This window comes from Hippoglossus stenolepis, chromosome 16 (genome assembly GCF_022539355.2).
Source record: "Hippoglossus stenolepis isolate QCI-W04-F060 chromosome 16, HSTE1.2, whole genome shotgun sequence".
NCBI lineage: Eukaryota > Metazoa > Chordata > Actinopteri > Pleuronectiformes > Pleuronectidae > Hippoglossus > Hippoglossus stenolepis.
In genome coordinates, this window is record NC_061498.1 from 11,038,020 (window position 1) to 11,054,543 (window position 16,524).

The 16,524-nt window shown below is 42.2% G+C and overlaps 3 protein-coding genes across 5 annotated transcripts; 2 read left to right on the top strand and 1 right to left on the bottom strand.

The window, feature by feature from the left end:
* Window positions 1-381: 381 nt before the first annotated feature.
* Window positions 382-3,199, top strand: tubb4bl (tubulin, beta 4B class IVb-like). Its single transcript, XM_035181194.2, has 4 exons — window positions 382-560; window positions 1,404-1,512; window positions 1,671-1,781; window positions 1,871-3,199. Exons 1-4 carry the CDS (start codon window positions 504-506, stop codon window positions 2,926-2,928), a joined length of 1,335 nt encoding a protein of 444 aa, XP_035037085.1. The 5' UTR covers window positions 382-503; the 3' UTR covers window positions 2,929-3,199.
* A 2,202-nt stretch (window positions 3,200-5,401) lies between these two features.
* crb3a (crumbs homolog 3a) lies at window positions 5,402-10,012 on the bottom strand. 3 transcript variants are annotated; one of them, XM_035179774.2, is made up of 6 exons: window positions 9,726-10,012; window positions 9,556-9,601; window positions 9,213-9,305; window positions 8,750-8,939; window positions 6,477-6,517; window positions 5,402-6,382 (listed from the first exon to the last, which is right to left on the bottom strand). In XM_035179774.2, the coding sequence occupies exons 4-6, from the start codon at window positions 8,835-8,837 to the stop codon at window positions 6,173-6,175; spliced, it is 339 nt and encodes a 112-aa protein (XP_035035665.1). In that variant the 5' UTR covers window positions 8,838-8,939; window positions 9,213-9,305; window positions 9,556-9,601; window positions 9,726-10,012; the 3' UTR covers window positions 5,402-6,172. The 3 variants fall into 3 exon arrangements, with proteins under 3 accessions (XP_035035665.1, XP_035035660.1, XP_035035663.1); XM_035179769.2 differs by having other exon boundaries at window positions 9,213-9,601; XM_035179772.2 differs by having other exon boundaries at window positions 9,556-10,012.
* Window positions 10,013-11,102: 1,090 nt separating this feature from the next.
* asf1ba (anti-silencing function 1Ba histone chaperone) lies at window positions 11,103-16,141 on the top strand. The gene is made up of 4 exons (XM_035181448.2): window positions 11,103-11,471; window positions 13,610-13,725; window positions 14,211-14,387; window positions 15,354-16,141. Exons 1-4 carry the CDS (start codon window positions 11,363-11,365, stop codon window positions 15,543-15,545), a joined length of 594 nt encoding a protein of 197 aa, XP_035037339.1. The 5' UTR covers window positions 11,103-11,362; the 3' UTR covers window positions 15,546-16,141.
* Window positions 16,142-16,524: the final 383 nt, after the last annotated feature.

Here is a 16,524-nt window from a genome sequence, read left to right on the forward strand (position 1 = left end):
GCAGATATGCAAATCAGTAGAAAATGTATTTCCTTTTCTTGTCTTTAGTCCAGCAGCTTTAGGTCTCGCGGTAGAGACAATCTCAAGGTGTGTTGTTGTATAGTATTATGAATGTCTATCTGTCATCAAAAGCAACATTATTTTCAATCATACGGATCTGATAGATGTGGAGCTTTCCTTGTCCAACCCCCCGAGAGCCAACAAACTATCTAATTAACTTTCATCAACCAGTATATATCTCATTGGATAAATCACAGACAGCTGTAGTTGCTCTCAGACAGTGTGGCAACAGTGGCAGATGCCAAACAGTGTGACAACAGAGGCAGCTGCCTTTACATATCAGTGGCAGCCTCTGCTGACAGCGGAAGTGCCTCTGCGAGCTACCGCTGCCACGGTTTGAGCTCGTCCTCACTACAAAACCGAGCGCAGTAGCAATCGTCCCCTAGATCTCGATTCGCTCTCACGTCTCCTACTCGAAGACTCCTCGACTCTACATCACCAAGATGCGGGAAATTGTGCACCTTCAAGCCGGTCAGTGCGGAAACCAGATCGGAGCAAAGGTATTTGTCTGATTCTTCTCTTTCTCTGCTTTGTTCCTTTTTTGATTTAGTATTCTGCAGAGCCATCCATGCAGGCACGCCTCGAATCCATCCTCCTGGATATCTCTCAAAGAGAAGCACAGCGCGGTGTCTTTGCCTTATTAAATCTTCCTGCTTTTAAAATGTATTAAAAAAATATATCATTACTTATTTGCTCGCGGATTTTCTTTGCAGGAGTAAAAAAAACAAAACAAATATATTGTGTGCATTGATTTGTGCAATAGATAAAAAATATCCATGAAAGAGATGCAACATATTTGAATTTGACCATTGCATTTAAAATTGGAATTTGATTCGTCTCCCTTTTTGTCAAGTGCTTCAGACGATTATGTAAGGAGCGGCTGTATTAGTAATGCAAACTCACTGTGTCACTATAGGATCAGCCGCCCCTCCCCCACCACATTCATGGCCTATTATCTACCTACGATTCTTTTCAAGCCAGTTTCTGCTGATTTCTCCCGTTTGAAACACATCGACTATTGTTGTATTTTAACATTGGCACGATTATGTAGTGTTTTTTGACCTCGTTAAATACAGTGTTTTCTAATAGCATCAAAGCACCGGCTGCTTATCAGATTTACTGCCATCTGCTTGATTTCTCCAGAGACACTTTGCTTTTCAGACTGATGCACTGCGCTTGTGCCCTGCGTTCAGCAGGGCATGTTTAAATATAGTTGCTGTTTCAGGGGTTGTGTTGTGTGTTTATGTGTATTTTCAGCATATTCAATTATTTGTATCAACCCTGGTCTGAATGAACACCGGCCTCTCCCTCTCCCCCTGCCACGCCTTGTTTTTCTCTCTCAGTTCTGGGAGGTGATCAGTGATGAGCACGGCATTGATCCCACTGGCTCCTACCATGGAGACAGCGATCTGCAGCTCGACAGGATCAGCGTCTATTACAATGAGGCCTCAGGTAGGATTCAAGTACAAAACGCACAAAGGAAAATGAGCTCATCTCATGCTGTCTCATCTCCCCAGCTTTCCCACTGCGCTTTATGATTTGCATACACGTCTGTGGTTTTTATTGAATGCACTGTGCTGGATGAGAATGACACAGTTGATCCATTTCAGGAGGAAAGTACGTGCCCCGAGCCGTCCTAGTGGACCTGGAGCCTGGTACCATGGATTCAGTCCGGTCCGGGCCCTTCGGGCAGATTTTCAGGCCTGACAACTTTGTCTTTGGTAAGCTGTGGGAATTTAGCTATGATGAATTTTTGGCTGCCAGTGATTCGAACATCCGCTCAGTAAATTGCAATACTCTTTGTCTGTAGGCCAGAGTGGAGCTGGGAACAACTGGGCCAAGGGCCACTACACCGAGGGAGCCGAGCTGGTGGATTCCGTCATGGAAGTGGTGAGGAAAGAGGCAGAGGGCTGCGATTGCCTGCAGGGCTTCCAGCTCACTCACTCCCTGGGTGGTGGTACCGGCTCCGGCATGGGCACCCTGCTCATCAGCAAAATCCGTGAAGAGTACCCCGACCGTATCATGAACACCTTCAGCGTGGTGCCCTCTCCTAAGGTGTCCGACACTGTGGTGGAGCCCTACAACGCCACCCTCTCCGTCCACCAGCTGGTGGAGAACACTGACGAGACCTACTGCATTGACAATGAAGCTCTCTATGACATCTGCTTCCGCACGCTGAAACTCACCACCCCCACCTATGGAGACCTCAACCATTTAGTGTCAGCCACCATGAGCGGAGTGACCACCTGCCTGCGTTTCCCCGGTCAGCTCAACGCCGATCTCCGTAAACTGGCTGTCAACATGGTGCCCTTCCCCCGTCTCCACTTCTTCATGCCAGGTTTCGCCCCCCTCACCAGCAGGGGCAGCCAGCAGTACCGCGCCCTGTCCGTGCCTGAGCTCACCCAGCAGATGTTCGATGCCAAGAACATGATGGCCGCCTGCGACCCACGCCACGGCCGCTACCTCACCGTAGCTGCAGTGTTCAGGGGCCGCATGTCCATGAAGGAGGTGGACGAGCAGATGTTGAATGTGCAGAACAAGAACAGCAGCTACTTCGTTGAATGGATCCCAAACAATGTGAAGACCGCCGTCTGTGACATCCCACCCCGCGGCCTCAAAATGGCGGCCACTTTCATCGGCAACAGCACCGCCATCCAGGAGCTGTTCAAGCGCATCTCCGAGCAGTTCACCGCCATGTTCCGTCGTAAGGCTTTCCTCCACTGGTACACCGGCGAGGGTATGGATGAGATGGAGTTCACCGAGGCTGAGAGCAACATGAACGACCTGGTGTCAGAGTACCAGCAGTACCAGGATGCCACCACTGAGGAGGGCGAGTTCGAGGAAGATGGGGAGGAAGAGGTCGCCTAGAACCTCCCGCCCACCCAGCTACCAAACATCACTTCACCTCACCCATCTCCCCAAACTCCGCCCCTCTCATCCCTCCCCATCCAGCCGCACTAAAAAACTGTCACCATCTAGATCGTTGCCGCTCTAGTGTTAAACATTGATGCTACTAGTGAATTTCTTGATTCATCTGTTTTTGTTTGTTGAATTATTTACACCCTTACATCTGTCCTGTGGGGGGATTTTTACTGTGAAGCCTTGAAATTGGAGGATAATAAAATCTGATGAAAATTTATTGCGTCTGAGTTTTATATTATTGTCTGATATGTGATCTGACTGTGCCTGTTCTGACACATCGGGATGCGGGAAGAGCTTCTCAGGCGCGTGGAATGGGGAGACTCGGATCGAACCGCCGCCCCTCCAAATTAGTGGACGACCCACTCTACTTCCTGAGCCACACCCGCCCTGGTTACAAGGTCACAATATGAATATTTAATTTAAATTAAATGCAGAGCAATCGTTAACCCGGGTGAAGTTTGGAAACATAATGAAAGGGGTAGTGAGTATGTGGCAAGCCAATGCTGCTAAAATCAAAGTGAGTCCAACCATTTTTTGGGGGGTTTGATAGTCTCTGAAGTCATATATATATATATATATATATATATATATATATATATATATATATATATATATATATATATATATATATATATATTTATATTAAAAGTGTACAATGCAGATCCGATTTTGAATCATATACTAATTAAAAACTGTAGTATTAAAGCAACATATCCTTACGGTGGCTGAGAGAGCTCAACACACTGCAAATTAAGAAAACAACTTCATCTATTTGACAACACATGCGCTGCAAAAAGTCACAACACATGCAAATACAGAACCGTACTGAAAATTGTGAAAATGACAAAGGAAATGTTTCCAGGGGACCCAAACAAGTGATGAACCTGGCTGTATAGTTCAATGCTTTGTGAAGTTTCATCCCCACTGACAAGTAGCAGACTTCAATGACTTCACAAAGCGAATCTACTACTGTATCCATCCGTATCCTTTGAGAGAGACCTGGAGCCGATACCAGCTGCTATTGGGTGAGACCATAGACACGTCACCAGCGTATCGCAGTGCCAACACATAGACAAACAACCATTCACACTCACATTCACATCTACAGTAAAGTCAGCATGTCTTTGGACTGTGGGAGGAAGACGATGAAAACCCACCCAGGGACAACATGCACCTCGATAAATATAACATTTCTACCACTTTAAAGCCACATGGTAACTGATGTAAATACTGTACAGTGCAACAGTAACAATTTATGGATAAGAAACTCAGGGAGCAATTGCTGAGTAAGAAATTATCTTCAGTTGTTTTCATAAAGAAAGATTCTTTTGAAAACAGAGTCTGGGTTCATGTTCCTGTTTAAATAGGTTCTACCTGTTCTCTGCTCTTTATCAGCTGAGTTGTAGATAAGCCGGTCTTATCAGGAGGAGTTACACTGAGTGTGTGAACGTTTTCTTCAGGACTCCTTGTCTGTAAATAGTGTCCAATAAAACCGCAGTCTGTATGGGGGATAAAGAAACACAGTTAAATATCAGCTCTTTAAAATTAATCCTGCCTTAATGTGCTCTCTGATGTAAGAGAGAGGAAATGTCACTTCTTAGATTTACAACCGATTTCAGCCGATCCTTTGGGTACTTTATCTTAATGAAAATCAGGCATAATGACAATGATATTTCACATCCATCATAATGCTGATATTAAATGACGCGTGTTTGTGTACTACTATAAACTACTAATGGTGTTCAATTTTATAACTTTTCATCTAGACTCCAACTGCTTTTGACTAATTAAAGTCATCAAAGACGTGTAAACTATAATGGCAGTAGAGCGCTTGCCTCCATCAAGGCCCAACAGTCCCCTTATGAAACCACAATTAAATTCACTAGACCTGGATTTTAATTTGGATCTGCAATAAATTGCACACTCATAAATATCAGTCCCCTAAAACATGGCTGATTGGAAAATGATGAAAAACACCCTCTCTTGCAGAGCTAAAGAAGGTGAAAATCTTTGGATCAGCACCAAAATGGCTTTGGTTCCTCCCTGACCCAAACCACCTCCTCCCACCAGGTTTCGTAATAGTCAGTAGATTTTGTGTAAACTTGCCTCCAAACAAATCAACCAACCGACAAACAGACACGGGTGAAAACGTAACCTCCTCGGTGGAGGTAATTAAAGGTCAGACTCACTTTACATTTTTTCACGACATTACAGATAACATTGGTTCGCCAGAGAGACTCTAACAATGGCCTCGTTGTTTACGTGACTTTCTCAGGTGCTCTGAGGGACTGAACGTTTTTCTCTCGGTGCTTATCTGCTTTACTCTTTTATCATCCTGAAACATCCCCCGCACAAACACACAGTCATGTACTTGTTTATATTTTTGAATGAGCATGACAAAACTCCCACTAGAACTAAGTAAATGTTTTGTTAGATTTAATTACTCATCTATGGTACAAACATGTTGTTATTTGTCAGACAGAAAGAATTAATAAATATGCTGTGACACTGTGAAACATCTCTGATGATTACGATGCTTCATGCGCTTCATGGCTAGTCTGATGAAGTGAAAAATTTGAAACGATGCAACCTTTACATTAGTGTGATTATTTAAAGAATACTTCAAGTGTAAACAACAATTTGCTTTGTGCTGGGTTTAATTTCCCAGTGTAACCTCATTTTAATCACACAGCAGGTAACTTTGTTTGCCTACTCTCATTGTTAGGATAAAAACATTAGGAGTTGTAAATGCAATGGACTCGTCTGAGCTCTCTGTAGCAAAAAATAAAGTTTGAGGTAAACGATCAGCATAGATTTAGACGGTGACAGTGTTTTTACAATGAATCTAATCATCTACATTGAATATTAAGGCAGCTGAAACAGGAAAACATGTCCAAATAGAAAATTACTAGTAGTGATAAAATATTGCAGCTCCTGTTTCACTTGTGCAGAAGAGAAAATCCCACTTGAAATGTTCAACTGTCTTAAAATCTGTTGGAAGACACATCCAGGTGCATCTCCTCACGTGGTCACACAGGAACCATTCTGTGCTTGTTGAGACGAAGCGGGCGGTAAATGCATCGTGTGAAGGTGGCACTCCGTCCTCTCTCAGCCCCGAGAGATTCTTCAGCTCAAGAGAGAGAGCCTCGTCACGCAGGAGCGCCGAGGATTTTAGTCCGAGCGCTGCATCTCAAATGAGTCGCTCCTCCTTTGGTAGCTTTAGCGCGTCCGGTGCTGCCGCGCTGTGCACACCGGACTGCTCCTCGGCACTGGGTCTGTACGTCCCCTCGGACTGCCTCTTCTTTTTCACCACGCAGAAAAGCCAAGCGAGCACGGCCAAGACGATGGCCAAGACCCCCAGAGTGACCGTGGGGGCCACAATAGCCGCGATGTTGGGTCCCTGCCAAAGGAAAAACACGGGACATGGATCAGTCTGGTGAAACTGGAAACTTTCTGAGGTTATTTACTGAGCATGACAAATGTTTTTTACTCACATTAGTTATATTTGAAGGGGAGCTAGTGGTGGTCAAATTTCCTGTAAAAAGAACAGACACATTAGAAACAATGCAGTGACGATGTGCAGTGAAAGGGAATAAAGCCTGTGCACTATACAACTGAGCATAGAGCTACACACTGCTGGTAACCTATTGGGATTATCCATCCATACAATCTTCAAGGGTCAAGGGGTGGCTGGAGCCGGGATTATCCATTAACCTGAGAAATGTTTAGTTAATTACTATTAAAGTTTTTTTTTAATTAATTGTTTGGTGCCTGTAAACATTGGTTTTTGAGAACCACTGTGTACATACAGTATATCCTTCTTCTACAGACCTGCAGAGGTCTGGATGAATTTAAAGGAATAATTCAACATTTTGGTGAAGCATTCTCCAGAGGAGGAGACTCCAGGAAGTTACTGCTCATGGCCAAGAAACAGTGCAGGCTACTACACCTCTGTAGAACTGCAAAATTGAAGATTTTACATTTTCGGTTTACCGCGGATTAAACAATAAAATGTGTTAATCAGTAAACTTTAGAGGTGCCAGTAAGCAGACTTGACCGCTGACAGCTCGCTGTTTCCAAATGTTTCCAGTCATGCTGCTGAGCTCAGAAAAAGGGAAGCTACAGTGCATATTACACATATAGAAAGCATTGCTGGATGTTTCCTTAAAGTCCACGTTAAAGCAGATAGTCCCATATTACACCCACACTTAGTTCTCTATACTGGGTCCCTGTCGCTGACAGAATTCAGTTCAAATATCTCACTCTTACATATCGAACACCATATGTCTGATCAACTGATCAACTCCAACATTATCAATCTGCTCACTCTCTCCGATCTGACCATTTCAATCTATTACATATCGTACCTGTCTAAAGACTTGTATTGAAACAATAGCACCAAAGTTGCAATAGTGTTCACCTTACGATTCTGCCATCACAAAATACATGTGTATATACATTTAGGTGTATATATATGTGTACATATATATTTTACACATATATATTATGAGATTTACCTTTAGCCTTAGCGTTAAAAGGCCAAAACATTTGATGCCGCTAACACCTGCTAACACATACTGGTGGTCACTTCATTTGTGCAGAAGACCTTCAAACATATAAGGGATATTCACCATCTTGTCCTATATTCTAAAATCATATTTAGATTTAACTTTGCTTATTTGAACAGAGTTGTTGACATAGAATAAATGAATAAAGGCAAATGAATAGGAATGAATGATAGAGACGTGAATGTCAGCCTCCACTAATGACTCATTGCCAAAAGATCAACACCCTTAAAACCAAATCACAGACGCTCTAAACCCATTCTGACCTTCAAAACGAATCTAATCACACGGTTAAACACACGCTGAACTTTTTTTTTTAATGGATTTGAGACGTTATTTTACACAAGCTGGAAAAGAAGAGGAACCAACAGCACAGCAGAAGTGGCCTTTAGCCTTATGAACAAACATACAATGTAGCAGTCATCCTGCCACTGCCGGTCTATTGCTGTTCCCACTTATTTTATCCATGACCGGCCATGTGATTAGCGAGGGACATCATGAAACTACACGGTGGCCACTTGAGCAGGAGAGTGAATGAGGGGGGAACTCAGGAATGCAGAGAGCACCGCAGCCATACAGTCAGCTGAGTCACACAACGCACTGGTCTGAAATATGGAATAAAAATAACCCACAAAACTCCGGCTGTGTTGTTTGTTTGCTTTAAGCTTAACAACGCTGTTTCGAAACACACTAAAAAGAAAGTAGCATTTCCGAAAAAACAACCCGCGTAGGACTTTGTGAGTCAATCATTCACTAGGACAAATAGTAAACTTTGCAAGGACAAAAGTACAAACTGATAACAGGGGTTTAGAGGAGGGGGTGATTCATGCTCGAAAAGCAGCGGAATATATTGCAAAATGGATTTTTTTTATAATGCATGTATTTACTATTAATAAGCTCAGACTGGATATCAATCCACTGTACCTGTTTCTCATACAGCACAACGCCTATGTTAAATCATTTCTTAAGACGGTTCTTGCTGACAAGCCGGTGCATGTTACAGATTTGCTCTGGAATGTCTCCAATATTTTTTTTATTTGTTTATCATTGAAGGATTCAGTGGTGTGTCTGTGTGTCTCTCTCTGTGTGCGCGTGTGTGTGTGTGTGTGTGTGTGTGTGTGTGTGTGTGTGTGTGTGCGTAGGTGTGGTCACAGGGATGGTTTATCTCAGTGCTGAGGATGAAGAGATGGTTACTGACTCACCCCACGCAGGATCACTGCTCAGCAGTAGCAGTAAAACACTCCCGGCCACAGCTCCAGGGATGGTCAGCACATCCGGATATGCTTCCATCTCTAGCCGGGGGCCAAGTGCGGGCAGACTGGGGACCTCAGGGCATCAGCTTGGGCCCATGGCATCAGGTCACTGGGTGGACATGTGGACCTCCTGGAACAGCTGGAGACATATTGTTGTCAGTAACGTGAAGACACATGTGCTTCACTCCTTTCTGAGTCACACACTCAGCCTGATGCTGAATCATAAACCTGCTCAAACAACAGGAACAAACAATAACCTATAAATAGCGCATGCATAAAAAGCTTCCCGCAGCTTTAAACGTCAGCCTCTTCTCATTTGCAACGTTATTATTAGTATTATTACATCCACTAATACGGCAGAAGGTGATATATTCTTTAGAGGTGACTTTCCACAGGAATTACAAACACGTACCATTGATCCGGATGTGAACAGGTGGGCAACGCAAAACGGGAAACACCGAGCAGATCGATCCCTCACGGATGAACCATGTCGCTTCCGCCTCACCTTGTCAGAAAGGAAAACCGCAGCGAGTGGTTTAGTCCAGTGAAGGTGACAGGTAACATCCTACGACACGAAACAAGTGCGCTTTTACGCACGAACGAGCCAGTATGGATCCTCCAGCAGCAGCCAGACTACATCCTCGACTCCGGTACCAGTTGGTGCTTTTATGCAAAGCAGTTTTTGGTCCCTCTTCAAATCGCCATTGGTCACATGGTTGAGTTTCGTGTTACATTACCTGAGCGCAGTTATCTACCTGCAGCAGCAGCGGCAGCGGCAGCAGCAGCAGCGCACAGATCCTCCTTTGTGCAAAGTGGGGAAAAAAAGGCTGTTTGGAGAACTGGAGCAGAACAGAGGCAGTTCCTCCTGTTACCTTAAAAAAAAAACTCCTCAGAATAAACTGCCTTTATATAAATAACTCTTTACCTTCGTGTTATAGTCTCCTTTGTCTATTCTGCTTGTGATCCTTGATTAAGAGTCGTTTTTAAGTACGATGCCAGGTTTCTCTAACAACCTGCTTCAGTACAGCGTTTGACTGAACTCCGTACCAAGCTCTTACCTAGCAACCTGTCTGTCTGTCTGTCTGATGGTGGTGGTGGTGGTGGCATGGAACAGCGCCCCCACCAGGTTTCATGTTTTCCAACATGAGGGAGCATATCAACATTCCTGAGATGTTTTGAGGATGAATTCGGCGGCCAGCTGGTCCACTGGACTCTAATCCGCACATAATCTCTCCTTCTCAGACTCACAGGGGCAAAAAAGAAAACTCAAAAAGGGGACTGCTGCTCCAGGACTAATCTGTGGTGGTCAAGGATTTCATGTGAGAGGACTGAGTCAGTGTGTGGTTTCCTCTGACCATATCATCCATGTGCCTTTTGCTCTGTCCTAATTATAGCATTTCAGTGATATAATTTTTTAGACTCATTCTTCGCTTGTGTGATTTACTCTCAAAGAGTCAGCTCAAACTGATGTAACATCCTAAACTAGAAAGACACTCAGTAGAGCACATACCACCAAAGCCCAACAGTCTTCCAATGAAACCACATTTAAATTCTTTGGATCTGGATTTTTTATTTGGATCCGCACCAAATTGCACACTCATAAATATCAGCCCCCGAAACAAACTCAAGATCCATGAATTTATCCTCCGTTAAAGAAAGTAAAACAAATTGTCCTGGATTTGCCCCCAGATCCAGATCCATGCTAAAATTGTATGTGTTCTGTCTTGACCCATTCTGCATCCTTCCACCAATTTTCCAAAAGTAATCAATACAGTTGATGTATCAGAAGATCAGAAGGTACAAATTGAAATGTAGTTTCATAAGGGGATTGTTGGGCCTTGGTAGAGATATGTACATTGTGAGTGATCATCCAGTTGTTGTTATTATTATTATTATTATTATTATTATTATTATTATTATTAGTAGTAGTAGTAGTAGTAATAGTAGTATTAGTGGTAGTAGATGTGCCTGCTGATCCTTCCGAGGGGGTGGGACACCATATAGTTCAATTTCAAGTATTTATTATCAGACAGCAGCAAAGTAAATGCAACATATTGACAGGCCTGATTGTTGATAGATTGGAGGTTTAGTGCACGTTTCCATAATCCATGCCACTTGATTTAGGGTTAGATCAAGGAACGCACTGTGTTTTCAAGGTGGAAATAATCACAGTGTTTTTTTGTTGGCCCACTCTTACAATATAACCGTTTCTCCACTCTCATGATATCCTGCCGCTAGGGGTCAGTATTGTCCGTTTGCCTTTCCTGTGATGGGGCAGCTGCTCGTCCACGCACGTACCTCTTGCCGTAGGCGCGGTAACACGGTCAAAGCGGCGGGAGAGCGGTTCACGCGCTCACGTTTAATTTGAGCCGTGTTTATTGCGCATTAACTAAGCAAACAGTGGGAATTCAGTCCTAAAAATAAGCCTCGACTCGGGTTAAAGTCTCTCGATGTCCCTGTAACGCCGCTGGTTTGTCTTCGTTGTGGTCCTGTCGCGTTTAAAGCTTTACCCGGGAAACTGGTTCGATTTACTGTTAGCCTCGGCGCAGCTCTCCCGCAACAATGGCGAAGGTGCAGGTCCTGAATGTGGCGGTCCTGGATAACCCGAGTCCCTTTGGAAACCCCTTCCAGTTTGAGATCACGTTTGAGTGCATGGAGGATCTCCCCGAAGGTAGGGGCCGCCGCAGAGAGGCTAACGTTGTTATGTGTCTTAGCGTGTTGCTGTTTCTATGTATGTATGTGTGTGTGTGTATGTAACAGCTGCTAACGGCTAACGCGGACTTAGCAGCTGTAGCTAACTCGTAAACAGAAAGTCCGGGGTCGAGGGGAACGTTGGTAAAACATGACAGTTTAGTAAAGTACGGTTACAACTCTTAACTTCATTTTAAAGTTATTTAACTCCGATCATATCATTCAATGAAACTCAGGATTACGCTAATGTTTACTATTATGGCAGTTGTTGATAAATGAATGTAATACCTTTCAAATAACACATTCTAAGATGAAAGTATTTGTATGGATTGTTATTACTGCAGTATAGTTGACAACACAATTCAGTTTCTACCCTAATTTACCTAAGCAATAACAACATATATTTAGTTAAACAGTATTTCATTTCATTACACAAAGAGTAGTATTTTGTTAATATGATCAGGAAGGAGCAAAATAATAGGAACACCTGCCATGATAATCCAAAGCATCACCACAAATTGAAGGTTTGTATTAGACTGCATTGGATTGCATAAACTAACAACTAAGTATATTATTATTATTATTGTCTATAGCAAAATCATTGCTATCTGCTTTATTGCGTTTTGCTTACTACACAATTGTTAACATTTGGTGTTGCCTTTTTTAATTTGTGTATGTGACTGTCACTAGGGCTGTGACAGTAACCGCAATACCGCGGTCATGTGATGCTTACCATGGGGTTGAGCTCATTACCGTCAGGTGGTATTGAGCCATCAGATGGTGGGTGGGAGGGGGGGCATGCACAGCTCCACTGCCCCTGGCAGAGAGCACAGACCCAGGGACCAGAGTGTGCACAACCTGGCCACAGCACCACCAAGCCTGGGGCAGACACCCAGGGAGCCACCAAATCCGCTTAGAGAGTTAATTTGGGGTCTTTTCATACTTGTTTGGACTCAAATTTCTTACAGTTTTTACTGGTTCTGATTTACTGCTATTCTCTGTGTATCTGTCATTTGCGCTGCACACAGCCAACCGAATCAAGCCAAACACAGTGCGCTTCAGATCTCCACACATTAAATACATAAATTCTGTTGTTTTTACTAGGGCTGCATGATACTGTATATCGAAAATGTATTGTCATTGCAATATCAACATGCGCGATATACGTATCACAAAAACAGCTTGAACTGCGATAAATGGTGTTCCATGTGCCATGCATTCATGCACTGCATGTCAATATATTTGGCCAATTAGATGGAGCCCTGCTGCCCTAGATAATAAATTAAAGATATTTAGATCATTACGGGTTTTTCCGTCAACGAATCATTGTCGGAAGAAGAGAATAGAGAGAACAGAAAATTGCGAGGCGGCTCCGTCAAATCTCGTGCCTCCTCCAAACTAAATTCCACTGTGGAAACTTCTTGTGATCGCGTTTGTCCTGGTTCAGATCACTATGAGCGGTTTATTATATACAAGAATTGCGTAGCTTATTTATGATCCCAGAACCTGAGGGTAAAGTAATGGTGCTCACACACACTGACTCTGCTGCTCTCTCTTTCAGACTCAGCTGACGTCTCTGACGCACTACAGCTTAAATGTTGATTTGTTTGAAATGACGCTAAATATCAACACTGATTATCACAAAATAATCAATCAAGAGAGAGAGAGAGACGTCATGAGCGGAGCGTGTGTGTGTGCGTGCGCTGTTACCTTTCCCTCAAGTTCGGGGACTATCATACAGTAGCTATGTAATTCTTTTATAGGAATTAACCGCTTATGGATGTCAATTTGGACCAGGACAAACATGATCCCTATAAGAAAAACCCTGTACATGCCTGTCAATGATCTAAATATCTTGAGCGGTAATATGTTGCTTTATTACTGTGGTGAGAAAAAAATCCAGACCGTCACAGCCTTAACTGTCACTGCTCCTTATTTTTATATTTTTCCTTGAGCCATTTTTTTTTTTTACTTGACACATAGCTAATGTGGTCAGTGTGTTATCAAATATAACTGGACATTTTTTTGTTCATCATCAGATCAGTTAATGACTAATTGTATCAGCACTGCATTTGCTTATTTATTTTTTTTACTTAACTACTATTTCATGTTTTATAGACCTGGAATGGAAGATCATCTATGTTGGATCAGCAGAGAGTGAAGAATATGACCAAGTCCTTGACTCCGTCCTGGTTGGACCTGTACCTGCTGGGAGACATATGTTTGTATTTCAGGTGTGTTCGGATCGGTCAAAGAACTGAAAACGTGGTTCTACAATATAGAGTATATCATAAATCTTGAACAGTTCATAACATCTTAGGTTCTTGTACAGCAATAGTAATTCACCCTCTAACCTTTTTAACATTTTGTGGAAATCTCATTCTTTCCATCCAATCCAAAATTATAAAGGGCCATTTGTTTGTCTTCTAAACAACCAGGAGACTACACTACACTGCTTTTCTTGTCATCTCCACATTTGCATCTGTCCAAGTCATATTGCACCCCCACAGTACTTGAATATCATGTCATACTATGTTACGCTGGGTACGTCAACAAAAGTGGGTACCAAACACTTAATTAAATGGTCAAACTGGATTGACTGCATTTTTATACTCGTCTTTTTATTCAGAAATTAGTTCTATCGCAGCAGTGTTGTGATTCCCATCTGAATGGTAGAGAGATACAATTCCTCACGTCTGTGTTGTTGTTCTTCTAACAGGCTGATGCTCCAAACACTGGATTGATCCCTGAAAGTGATGCTGTTGGTGTAACTGTGGTGCTGATCACCTGCACATATCGTGGCCAGGAATTCATTCGCATTGGTTACTATGTGAACAACGAATACACAGATCCTGAGCTTCGTGAAAATCCACCAATCAAGCCAGACTACACACAGGTCAGTTTATTGATTAACGTCTGGATGATATAACTTGTGATGCCAACAAGTCTATTGTCTAATGCTTATTTCGTTGGTTTTAATTAATATTTGAAGTTGAATGTGTCATACAAGTTTTGTATAGAAAGTCAGCTGGAAAAGTTTCTTAAAATGTTCACAATACAAATACACAATTTATGTATTTATTAAATATTTCATTCTAGTAACCCCAAAAATCACAAGAAATGTTTTCATCGAGCAGCATGGAATTGCAGCTTTGTATTCTGCCGAGGCTGCACTTTGGAGATAAAATACTTAGATTGTCTAATTCCTAAAAAATCTACCAATAATCTTAAAAAGTCTCTTTTTCAAAATCATAATTCTGATGGTAACTTCAGTTATAAGCTTCTGTAATGACAAAGGATTTTGTTTGTAGGTGTAAAATGATTTAAGGTAGCTGACATTTGGAATGAACACTCTCACTCTTGGGTGCACAAGAATATCAAGATGTGGGATTAACAGTGACGCGCTTGCAATTCTGTAGTTTTGTGTAGTATATTGTATAGTTGTCAATATGATAAGTCAGTGTTGATTTTCATTCTGAAGGTCAAAGCTCACACTATCATTTGCCCGAGTCAAGATGCCAAATAAAATTAGATATTTTGCTACCGGATAGTCGCAATCAACAAAAATTCACACCGCTAATGGAAAATGTAGCAGCCATATGGAAAAGTGTGAAGGGTTTTACAATGCTGTCATTAAAGTGTTTACATAGATATTTCATGTTATTCTGAGCAATACTTGTTAGCACACATTCGAATTCAAAAACAGTTAAATTATCTAAAATCTGATGTGAGCTGTACTTAGAAATAACATTAACTTGAAAAGATCATGGAAACGTATATATTTGATAAGAACTGCATGCCAATCAGATCTGATAATCATATGGCGCAATATTTATCTTTATGTCCATTTTTTCGTTTTCAGCTTCAGAGAAATATTCTGGCGTCAAACCCACGTGTGACCAGGTTCCATATAAACTGGGAAGGCTGTGCAGAGCGAATGGAAGACTCTGAAAATGTGGATCCTTCATCAAACTCCATGCTCCCACCATCCTGTCTCCCGGGCAAGGCCCCACCCTTGGGGATACTACCAGATAATTCCATGGACTGCTTATAGAGACGCCCCAGAAGACGTAGCGATGATCCAAAAGGTGATATATGACAACACGAGACCTTACTATTGAAGAATGCCTGTGGACATTCCAGTGTGGATGTACAAACATCTTTGCCTTAAAGCTGCACTTATTTCAGTGAGGCTTGTTGTCACAAATGAACTCTCACCTCCTTGGCATCAGACATCTCGAATTATCATCGCTAATAGCTGGGGAGTTCCTTGCCATGATGCTGAAAGCAATATTGAAATAGTTAAACTCATGGAAGGAAAAGCAGCAGCTAAGAAACATTGCAGCTGGACTGAAACGAACAGAAAGCTGTGGTGAGATTGTTTTTCCTTCCGTTTTTGTTGGTGCAAAATGAATTTGTACCCATTTAAGAGGATTTCAGCACTGAAGCAATAGGCAAATAAATTGCAATATGTTGCTGTACAGCAATGGCATAATCTGCCATTAGGTTTGTGCTCAAATTCCTGATGCACTTAAAATGTTTTCCCACATACATTGTGGAGTTTGGGATGGGCTTTGTGTGGGCTGTATCACTTCCTGTGTTTTTTCTGTTTGCAGTTTTGTGTTCCAAATAAAACAATGTTGTATTTGTTATGTGGCTGTGTGATTGTGAGAACTATTTTTATTCTCCTAATTATTGTGCATACTTTGTCTTCATGTCTTCCTATTTTTTATTACAGAAAGGAAAACTGAATATCAACCACTTTTTAATACATCTACATCTCTGTCCAGTGTGTACTTTAACTTTTTAACCATAACTTTAAACACAGTAGATTGCAAACTCTGCAACACAAATAACAATGTGAGTACACCCTTGTATTTTCACATTTTACTAAAAATAGCCTGTTAACGTCACACCCAATCATAGATGGGTTGGGTAGAAGGGGTGGCTAAGCTACAGAACTAGCTCTGAGAAACACTGCAATGCAAATTGTATGAACATTACAAGATCTGTCCATTATATTTATTTTCTGC

Bases quoted from the DNA above. Each gene is read 5' to 3' on its own strand.
- asf1ba (XM_035181448.2), top strand. From the start codon at position 11,363: ATGGCGAAGGTGCAGGTCCTGAATGTGGCGGTCCTGGATAACCCGAGT. The intron at 13,726-14,210 runs GTGTGTTCGGAT...TTCTTCTAACAG, and splicing joins GACATATGTTTGTATTTCAG to GCTGATGCTCCAAACACTGG. The intron at 14,388-15,353 runs GTCAGTTTATTG...TTTCGTTTTCAG, and splicing joins TCAAGCCAGACTACACACAG to CTTCAGAGAAATATTCTGGC.
- tubb4bl (XM_035181194.2), top strand. From the start codon at position 504: ATGCGGGAAATTGTGCACCTTCAAGCCGGTCAGTGCGGAAACCAGATC. The intron at 561-1,403 runs GTATTTGTCTGA...TTTCTCTCTCAG, and splicing joins GAAACCAGATCGGAGCAAAG to TTCTGGGAGGTGATCAGTGA. The intron at 1,513-1,670 runs GTAGGATTCAAG...GATCCATTTCAG, and splicing joins CTATTACAATGAGGCCTCAG to GAGGAAAGTACGTGCCCCGA.
- crb3a (XM_035179774.2), bottom strand. From the start codon at position 8,837: ATGGAAGCATATCCGGATGTGCTGACCATCCCTGGAGCTGTGGCCGGG. The intron at 6,518-8,749 runs GTGAGTCAGTAA...TTCTTTTTACAG, and splicing joins GAGCAGTGATCCTGCGTGGG to GAAATTTGACCACCACTAGC. The intron at 6,383-6,476 runs GTGAGTAAAAAA...TTCCTTTGGCAG, and splicing joins CCCCTTCAAATATAACTAAT to GGACCCAACATCGCGGCTAT.